Source organism: Xylaria bambusicola, assembly GCF_022495145.1.
Source record: "Xylaria bambusicola strain CBS 139988 unplaced genomic scaffold F5B22scaffold_6, whole genome shotgun sequence".
NCBI lineage: Eukaryota > Fungi > Ascomycota > Sordariomycetes > Xylariales > Xylariaceae > Xylaria > Xylaria bambusicola.
This window is the reverse complement of record NW_025953559.1, coordinates 62846-73504: the sequence shown is the minus strand read 5'-3', so window position 1 is coordinate 73504 and position 10659 is coordinate 62846. Positions and strand designations below refer to the sequence as shown.

Below are 10659 nucleotides of genomic sequence, written 5' to 3'. Positions count from 1 at the left end.
TGGCGACCATCTGTGATAATAGTATTTATTTTTAAACGCCGTTCTAGTTCTGCATGCCCTGTCATTAGCGTACTTCCGCTCTGAAGAAACTCTTGGCAGGTTGCAGATGCGGGAGGATCCTCGACAACCAATGTTCCTACTGGCTGGTTCAGCCAAGCCATGCAGTGGCCGGGTGTTGACCAGGGGCTGTTGTAATCGCACTAGTATCGTGAGGTTCAGTTAAAGACACTGCATGCAATACAGCGTGGAACTAGTATGGCGCCAATGCCGTGAAATTGAAATGGTAGCACGAGTATATAAACTCTGGCCTTCATCCCAGAGGCTTTGGATAGAGTTCGTATCGAAAACTGGTCTCACTCACTTCCATCACTGGGCTTAATCCGACTGGTTCGGACTGTCTGTTTCATTATCTTTTGTCACAAGCTGTCCGTTCTAGGTTCCATTCTTTCTAATCTCCTCTTCCACCTCGAGATTCTTACCTTACATCATTATGTTTGCCAAATTATTCATCGTGCTGGCTCTTTCCGCTGCAAACCTGGTATGCGCCCATGGCAACATCCAATCAGTTACGTAAGGCACACAATGTACTCAGTCCCTGGTGCTGTATCTCTGACCTTTGTATATCTAGAGGTGATCGAGGTGGCAACGGGACCGCACTTGGCATCAAGGGCGCAGTCGTGCCCAGATTTGGTAAAAACGACATTACGGAGAGCGACACTACGGTCTTCGGAGGCAATGCCAAAAACCCAGCTCAGAACGGTCTTGGTAAGACTGCCAACGGAGATGTAAAGGTATCCGATTTGAAAGACGCCATGGCTCTGTCCGGCAGCACTTTACCTCAAGTTTCTGGTGATGGAACTGGCACCATTACTGGCATTTGGCGAATTGTGACCAGCGACGGTACGGCAAATGATAAGCACGGAAATCTATTTGCCGTAATTGATCCGACTGGTACGGGCAACTATGAAGATGGAATGCAGCTCGTTGCTAGATCAACCATGGTGGGCAACGATGGTAATGTGGTGCAGCGTGCTTTACAAGCCATTGGAGTCAGGAAACGTGCCACCAATGTTGGTGCAGATGCGGTAAGTCAACTGGCAGAAGTTTCGGGGGCAATATACTGATTGCCGAGCTTTATAGAGATTTTCTGTGAATATCCCTACCGGTATCAAGTGCACTGGATCGGATACCGCTAGTGGGCAAGGCAACTTCTGTCTTTTAAAGGTCGTCAACAACAACAACAATGGTCCTTTTGGAGGCAATATCGCTTTCCAGATTGCTGGCTGTGGTCATGAGGACGCCAAACGCGAGGTTCCCTTCGAAGCTTGAGGTGGGAAGGTGGAAGTTTTTGTTGCATATTCAATCATTGGACACATGGAGTCTTTACCTTTTTTCGAATGGCTCGAGCGTATTTAACAGTTATTTCGATTCGTGTTTTGTCGATTGACAGCGGGACGAGTCTTGCTGGAGTTAATACTAGTGATCCAGGCTTCGAAGACACTGCCATCTACGTTACCCGGGTGGGGTAGATAAAATTGGCTGAAAGAAGTTTCTCAGCATTGCCGAAAACCCATGCTGTCACGGAACGACATAAGGAGTGCAGTACCTATGCCACTACGCCACCAAAAGGTAACGACGAGTTATCAAGTCGAGGGCTTGACGTCTTTGCACTCACTATATAGTACTGTACTGTGACACATGCGTAAAGCAAGGAATTTTGGTGGCATCCTCGGCGCATTTGAAGGCGGAAAAGACGTTGGCTAAACCAACAGAAGAATGGTAGTAGACGTAGATAGAAATATGCCGCACTATCCATATTCGTATATAGTATGGTTCACTATATCGTGTTGCCTCTCAGGAGTAACAGTAATACACCAATTTGAAAACCTCTCCACGCTGCCACTTATTTCATTAGTATGAAACTATTACAACTGGGCCCAGGGGAAGGCCCTATATACGTAGTAGCCTCAATGTATAGATAACAAAGGAGTCGATCTCTAATACCGTCGAGTCAAATTACTTGAAGAAAGTGTACTATCGACGAAGATTTTGTTGTAGTGGTGTAATTAGTGTCTTTTATAAGGATGAATCTTAGATGGAAGAAACCTTTAGCAAACTCAAAGTGACACTTTATAGTTGCCACAAAATCTCTAGGAGCCACTTCTTAAGTAGAATGCATCACAATTCTCCTTGTCCGGCTCTGCTCCTGGCTACTGTAATACCTGAATTTTCAATAATGAGAAATGGCTCTGACTAATGGACTTATTTCTCAAGGTTTACTGACAAGAAGTGTGAAGGGCGATGTAAGATAATATTGGTTATAACTTCATAATATGATGTTTTACAATGAGCGGCTAAAACCCATTAGGCTATGGGAGAAAGAATAGCTCCTAGCATCGCCCATTGAAGAAGCTTCTGCCTGAATGCCCATTGAGTGCAGGCACTTAGTTGCTAGGGCAATCACCTCGACTGCGTCTTGTTTGCTTCTTGGGGGTTGAAATAAAGATAAATAGCTTCCACACAGCCAGTAACTTCTCAACTTTCTACTTCATACTCGAGTTTCGCACATCATCTTCATGCCTACCTGCTTGCATATCCATGCCTTATTCTGTCAAATCACCCTTTTCTTGGCCTACGCCTAAAGTGTTTCTCCGGGTAACAATCTATATTTCGCGTCTCCCAGGGCTTTGCCGCGCAATATCCACTCCCAAATCGTCGCCTCTCTAAGCTCCTTGATCGCAAGCATGGCTACCATAAATCAAGAAAACAACGCCCCCTCCTCGTCCGTGGTTCCTGGTGGGTGGCTGAGAGACGGCCTGAACGAGACAAACCTTGAATCAACAGCACGCGACGAGGCTCACGATAGACAATTAGCAAGGCCTTACGTTACAAACACATGTAGTAAGTCTTGTCTTAAGCTCGGCACCACTATTCAAAATATACCTGACCAAGCCGAAAGTTCAGGTGGTAGTTAAAGCCCTCCGAAAGGTCCGACTGGTCGCAATCAACATAGGAGCAGAATGCGCTAGCTGTCCGGTCGAACTCATCGAGTTCTTCCCAGGGTTTGCTACGGTGAAATTAAGAAGGACTATGGACATCATATCCAAGGCCGAGGACCTCTTACGGGCAGTAAAGCAATGCTGTCAGGACAGGAATGTCAGACTTAGGATTGATGTGCTGTTGAATTCTGCAAGAATGTTGTTGGAGCCGATTCGTCAGTTGACACTCCATTTTACGCGTGCGGATAGCAGGCGCTGAGTGCAGCCGCTAGACTCCGAGGTGATGGAGTATGAACAGGAAGCGTTGTGGTCATGCACAGATTTCCTCGATACACATGCCAACATATTGAGATGCATCTGCTTTGTGTCTAAGAGAAACTCGGATGGCAGGGTGGCGGTCTGATGTCGGGAGTAGAGTGAGCGCAGTCTGAGAAATCATGACACAATCCTCCCTAGCATTATTTAGCACCCGGCAAAAAGGGTCGCTATTTCAAGAACGATGTGATTATAGTAGATGCGCTGATACCTAGGACCTACATAAGTGGTACCGGTCTTGAATACAATCGTAGTTGTGAATCTGTTGTTTATAAAACGATATCGCAGGGCTAGTTGCTAATAATAGACATGATTTTGGAGGCTTTTGATATTAACACGTCATGATACGGGCGACAAGGAATCATGCTTTCTCATCTCTCTTCCCAAAAACATCTCTTTAACCTGTTGCTCAGCCTCCACGCCCTTCCACTTCCGCCCATTACGATGCTTCAAGCATATCTCTCTACCATCCTCAGGATAGTAAAGCCAGCAAGCCCACTTTACCCAATTTCCCTCTTTCATCTGCGCTCGGGCGCGTTGTCCAACGTGATCCTCGATAAAATCGCCCCGCGCAATGGCTAAGCGACTCGGAAATATGCGTGCGAGGTAATGCGCCGTAAAAGCGATATGTGGCTTGTCGTGCCAGAAGAACAGAGGCGTCAACGGGACCGCGACGTCCGGTCGCGATGCGGGGACGAAATCACGTTTAAGCTGCGCTGTCAGGGTCCGGAGAGCGGGGAAAGGTTGGACATGAGGCGATGTCGCGTATGATACCATGCGGATCGCGGGGAGACAGACATATTTCACCGGCGGAGCGCTACTGCCCTCTGCCTCTGAAGCCTGCATCACTTCCAGTAGGGAATCCAAGGGAATATCGCGTACGAGCGGCCAATCGTGCTGCTGGACCCAGACATACGGCGTCTCAGTAATTCGGAGCGCAGAGCGCACCGCTAGTCCAAACCCAAGGCGAGCGACGGGCTCAATGAAGGTGATGCGCTTGTCGTGTGTTTGCGAAATCGACAGCACGACATGATTCTCGGCAAGATGAGGGGATCCGTACTCAGCCAGTGCATTTTCACGACGGAAAACGAGGGAGGAGTCCTGGTTTACTCGCGCACACCATTCCTTCAGGATGAGGCCCTTCACGTTGGCCTTGTACAGCTCGTGCGCTTGAGCGAGTGCATGCGTGACCTGGCCCTTTTTTAGACGCATGGACTCGCTAATGCGGTCGTAAGTGTCGAAGACAACGGTGACTCGACATGATAAGAGACCCGAACAATGGAGCTTGAAGGAGTCGAGTATGCTTGAAATCAAGTCTGTGGAGGGCGCAGATGGCGTTGGCGACGTCGTGATGACAAGAGTGAGAATGTCTCTGAGCGGGCTGCCGTCTTGAGCGGACATTTCATCGGGCGCTCTCCGCCTGATAGTGAGGTCGTTTGCCGTGTGTGTGAATATTCTCGCGAGTCATTTTCAGTCGGGCAGCACGACTAGTAAGCGTGGATTTATGTATCTGGTGAACCTTCTCACATTTGTCAAACAGAGTGCAATCCCGAATCAATGGAGAAGTTGTTCGGGCAGTATTCGGGGTTTGGTCTGACAGCTGCTCGCAGATGGGCGAGCGAGTAAGAAGTCTACCTACAGTAGTTACTAGGTACCTAGGTAGTTAGGTTAAGTACCTAAGTTGTCTGCCAAGCCACACTCTCTCAGCTGCAACAGCTGCAAGCTGCCATTCAACGTCGAAGTCAACAACACAAAATGGTGGCACCACCTCTCATCCAAAAAAAAAACAAAAAAAAAAACAAAACATTATTTTCTCATTAATAGTTCTATCCAGCCTTTGCTTTGGCATGGAGTCTTCAGTATGCATAGTAGCTCTCAGGGGTCACCACATCCAACTTCAAAAGGATTATGTTATGAATAGTAAGTTGCGTATACAGATTTGCCCACCAGTGCCTTAGCAAACTCCAATCCAAACACCTCATCTACGGCTTCTATCAGTCATGAGTTCATGTGACCGGGGATCAAGTTTGACTTACGGGTCCGAGAGGAAGGATGTAACGAATCATACCTGGTAACCATAAGCTTCGATCATTGTATCAGGATTCAGCTAACTTACCACAAAAAGTTTGAGGGCGGATTGTCTGCAACACCGCACCCAGTCGGCGAAAGAGGACTGCACTCGGAGTAGTAGCCTGTGACGTTAGCGGGCGCATCTAGGTAGTCCTCCGGTGCTTTGATAATATCGAGAACGATCTGGTGAACATCCAAGATGATGAACGAAGCACCAGGCCACCGCTTCTGGACAAGCAGCTGGAACGGGACACCGTACTCGAAGATGGTGTTTGCTGCCGTCGTATACTCAAGGATTTTGTCCTCGTACATGATTGTGTCGTACGCCGTTTTGTTCGGCCAGTAGTTCACGTCACCAGCGCCTCCATGCTCTGGAGCTGTGTACAACGGCGCTTTTTCTAGAGGCGCCTGCGCAAAGAGGACAAATTGTCGCCCTCCTGTGCTGTAAACTTCGTCAAATAGATCCCAGACGCAATCAACATAGTCGCCGATTGTTTTCCCCTTCGTCTGCTGATCAAGTAGAAAGCCACTGACCCCTAGATCATTGGTGCCGATCCACAGGGCATAGACAGAGTTCTCCGGTGTACGGCCCTGGAGAAACGTCGTGTTGGGGGTAGTGCTTGCATATTCAATGTCAGCTTTGAAAGCTGAGACCTCATATTCGATGACATCGGGATATTCAAGGCCGCTTGCCTCATCAAGATACCGAAGTGTGATTTCATTGGAGCAAGTTGCACCGCCGACTATTTAAATCGATCAGACACCTCCCCTTACATAGCAGCTGTGTCCGGTCAAGGAGCTCACCAGGATCCTTGGTACTTACCAGCATAGTTATAAGTCGTAGCCCCGAGTTTCTGTGCTGCGTAGTACGGCCAAGAGTAGCTACCTGCAGCGGTAACATTGGCATGTGGGATTATGGTGCCCGGGGGTGGCGTAGCTCCACCGGAATTGATGATATATACCAATCGTCCCTCATCGGTGTAGCTGTCGCCAAACAGAATCAAGTTCTTGATTTTGGAAGAAGCGTACCAGTTTATTCCAGCAGCAAAGCTACTGAGTAACAACAGATGGAGCAGCATGGCGTAGGAGATTGGTCGTATCTGGCATAGGGAAACCAATGATAGAAAAGAAGAGGGATTTTGGTGGCTCCCGTTAACATACGTGCAATTTTCATTTATACGGAAACCGAGGTCGGTTAACCTATCTCCTTGTTGGGGCGCAAGGTTACATTGGCAGGCGGACCGGCAAGGATGCCTCGAATCATTCCCCGGACATTCGACCGCTGTGATCAGCTTCCGATAATCCCGCATACGGCGAGTGCAGCACTAGTGGGTTATCGTGTCATAGTCAAGCCGAGGGTCAAGTATGCTCGATCCAGTGTTAGGATTCCCATCTCAGTAATTCGGAAGTCGTTAACCACGAAGATGAAACGCAAGTGGAGGGTAGAAATGGGGATGGCTGCTGCAGAACTGGCCCAATTGGCATTGCAATGATGCAGGAAGGTGACTCAATGAGGGCTATTTCGCTTCTCCGCCGCCGACTTTATAAGCTGAATCATCGACCCGAGGTAAGCGGTCGATGAAGGCCAGATTCAACCTGCATATGCATTGCGTCATAAATGTTAGAGTATCCCAAAATGTGTCGAGCTGAGTCTATCCCGGAACATTCAGGCGAGTGACCGGGGTGTTGGTGTAACAAGGGCTCTTATAGAGGGCTTGGAACTTAGTCATATTTATTAATAATCTACTAGGGGTCTCTAAGGCCTTGATCTCTTTCTTTCCTGTTTTGGAATGGGAGATTCCTTTGCTATTTATACTTATTTAAGCCTTATATAATCTATGACTCCCTTCCTTCTATTAGGCATTTATGCCTTAATTGTTAGTCTTTTTATAATTAATAAATTATTCTTATTTAATTATTTATAGCTTTACTTTTTGCTAGGGGTATTATTGGTTATTTTTAGGTCTTTTAATTTTATAGGACTATCTATATAATATTATTTCCCTCCTTTTAATGTTTAACTTTAAATACAATTAACTTTTTTAGGGGGTATATAAGTCCAGGGTTTTAATAGTTCGGGGGTCCGCTAATTTATTAGGATTTTACTAATAGAACTATTTAATAAAAACCTTTATATTAATGCTATCTATATATTTATAAAGTTCCTAAATCTAATACTTTTTAATTAATTAACCTTTTTATTTAATTAAATACTTTATATTCTCTTAGGTTTTTAAAAAGTTCTTAATTTCTTTTATTTAATAATTTTTAAACATTATTAAAGATATTTCCTATAGAACCTAATTAAGGTTAAATAATATTTAATTATTAATATAATAAAGTTTAATAAATAAAATGTAAAATAAATTATAGATTTTTTACCTTTTAAATAATATAAGTTTAATAATAATAGGTAAAATTACTTTATAGATCTTAAAGGAATTAAGCATCTTTTTATCTAACTTTTTAATAGGTTTTTTTATTTTAATATTTTTTATATTTAGCATTATTAATTAATCTTTAACATATTAGGGTAAAGCTCTTTATCTTTTATTTATCTATTCTTTTATATATTATTAAGCCTTTTTTAATTAATCCTTAGCTTTTTTATATATTTATATTATTTAATAAATATATAGCCTATTAAATAAATTATAAGGTTATATTATAAAAAGGTTATATATAATTAAATAATAATTATAATTTATATAAAAGGGGAATATATATATTAAAGTTAATATAGCATTATTATATATAAATTTAATAATTAATAAAAGGTCTTCCTAATTGGACATTTTATAATTAATAAATATTTATAAATAGATTTTAAAGATTTAATTAAATTATTTTATTTATTTATTAATTTAGGGGTAAAAAGTTATACTTATATAAAGTTTAATATTAATAAGCTTTAAAAAGTCCTTTTATAAATAGCTTATAAACCTAGAATCTTTATTAAAAATTATATTAAGGGGTATATTATATAATTTTTAATAATACTTAATAAAGATTTTAATAAGATCTTTAATTTTCTTTTCCTTAACTTTTAAAGGTATAAAATATTCCATCTTTATAAAGGGATTTATTATTACTTAAATAAAGTTATAGCTATTAAATAAAAGTAGGTTAATAATAAAGTCTATTATAATTAATTATTATAAAATATAATATAACTTTATAAGCTAAAATAATTTATAAAAGATATATTATAAAGCTTTATTCTATTAATAAATATAATAACCTTATATAAAGTCCTTTATAATTGCTTTAATGTTAAACTATTAAAAGTTCTTTATAATAAGTTTTAATATTTTATTTATTCCTATATATTTAGCTATTTATATATTATATTTTATTTTTATTATTTTTTATTATATAGCTATAAATATTTATAAATATCCTTTCTTATATAATAGGTTATTTATAAGTTTTATATCTTTAAAAGGTTTATCCTTTTATAAATAATACTTTAAATTATCCTTTACTGCTTTTTTAATAAATTTAATAAACTTTAATAGCTATTTAAATATAAAAAGGCTATAAAGTTATTTGGAAGTTAATAATATAAACGTTATTAAATTAAATATTAATCCTTTAAAATATAAAAAATGTTTATCCTATAAAACTAATTTAACTGGTTAATCTTTATTTCCTCCTTTTTTAAAGCAATATTAAATTAATCTTAATATAATATTAGCCTTTTTATTTAATTTACTAGATTAATAATTTATTATAAATTAATATATAAATAATTATTATATTTAATATACCTATTATTTATTTAAAACTTTAATTATTATAAAGTATAATAAGTTTTAATAGTTAAAATAAATCTTAATTTAATATTAAATACCTTTTAAATATTAATACTATTAGTTAAATCTATTTATTATTATAAATAGCTCCTTATTATATATTTTATAATTTATTTCTATTAATATTAATTTTTAAAAGTAAAAGGCAATAAGGTAAAGTTTATTATTATTATCTTTTTATAATAATATAGCTTTAAAGGTAAAATTAAAAGTATTAATTTTAATATAAACTATTTTAAAAGGATTAAAATAAATAAATATAAAAGCTATAATAAAATAATATTTAAGCTTAAGGAAAGCTTTATTTATAGCTTTTATTTACTTTTATTATTATTAATCTATTTTATTTATATTTATTAATAGTTTTATAATTAATAAAAACTTCTTAATAAATCTTTAATAAAAGTTTATAAATTTAATAAATTATTATAACTTATATAAAATAGTTAATGCTTCCTATTTAATAATATAATTAATTTTATTTTAAACTATTAAAATGCTATTAATATTAATAATATATTTAAAAAATTTAACTTTATATATATATTATTTATATTTTTAAAGTATTATTATTAAATTATATTTATTAAAGTATTATAATACTTTTTTAACTATTTTATTATATTCCTTTTTTATTTCTATATAGATTAAAAGGTTATTAAAATATATAAATAGCCCTATATTAATAAGGTTTTAAAAAATATAGTTTATTATAAATTAAAATGTTATAAAAATATTAATAAATTTTATAAATATTATTATATATTTAAAAAGTTTATATTTATAATGGAACATTATTTTTTATTTATAACCCTTTTTAATTTTAATTAAATAGAATTTAAACTTTAAGTTAATTTTAATAAACTATTTAGCTTCTTAAAATCTAGCTTATAATTTTATAATAAAGGGAATAAAATACCTTATTAATATTATAATGGTATTAAAGCTTTAATAATTTATAATAAGGTATAATGGATTATTTAGGTCTTTCTTTTCTATAAATATAAAGGATGCTTTATATAATATAATAGATTTATAAATATAGTTAGTTTTAAGCATTTTATTTAATTATAGTTTAAATATATTTAATTTATAATTATTTATAGTATAAAGGGGTCCTTAAGGTAAAATCTTCCCCTTTATAAGGTTAATCGTATAATCTTAAGGTTAATAATTAAACAATTATTATATTACTGCTTTAATTATAATTAGGAGGAACTCCTTAAATTCTTTAAGGATTTATTTTATTATTGCTTTAATAGCTACTTAAAATATAATTATTATAACCTTAATAATTCCTAAGTTAAAAATAGCTTAACTAATATAATTCTTATAGCAATATTTAAATATAAATATAATTTTTTTTATATCTTTAAAGAAATAAGTAGGTTAATATTCCTTTATTTATTATTAGGATAGGATAATATTATAGTTCTTATTAAAGATATTTAATTTAAAGC

At 37.0% G+C, this 10659-nt stretch overlaps 3 protein-coding genes across 3 annotated transcripts; 1 reads left to right on the top strand and 2 right to left on the bottom strand.

Moving 5' to 3' along the window:
• Positions 1–207: 207 nt before the first annotated feature.
• Positions 208–1468, top strand: F5B22DRAFT_457064 (uncharacterized protein). The gene is made up of 3 exons (XM_047972025.1): positions 208–570; positions 629–1085; positions 1141–1468. Exons 1-3 carry the CDS (start codon positions 491–493, stop codon positions 1327–1329), a joined length of 726 nt encoding a protein of 241 aa, XP_047834065.1. The 5' UTR covers positions 208–490; the 3' UTR covers positions 1330–1468.
• A 2025-nt stretch (positions 1469–3493) lies between these two features.
• On the bottom strand, positions 3494–4882 carry F5B22DRAFT_592637 (uncharacterized protein). Its single transcript, XM_047973943.1, has one exon. The coding sequence runs from the start codon at positions 4713–4715 to the stop codon at positions 3654–3656; it is 1062 nt and encodes a 353-aa protein (XP_047834064.1). The 5' UTR covers positions 4716–4882; the 3' UTR covers positions 3494–3653.
• Positions 4883–7204, bottom strand: F5B22DRAFT_592633 (carbohydrate esterase family 16 protein). Its single transcript, XM_047973942.1, has 4 exons — positions 6208–7204; positions 5431–6127; positions 5351–5382; positions 4883–5296 (listed from the first exon to the last, which is right to left on the bottom strand). The coding sequence occupies exons 1-4, from the start codon at positions 6692–6694 to the stop codon at positions 5226–5228; spliced, it is 1287 nt and encodes a 428-aa protein (XP_047834063.1). The 5' UTR covers positions 6695–7204; the 3' UTR covers positions 4883–5225.
• Between the last annotated feature and the right edge of the window lie 3455 nt (positions 7205–10659).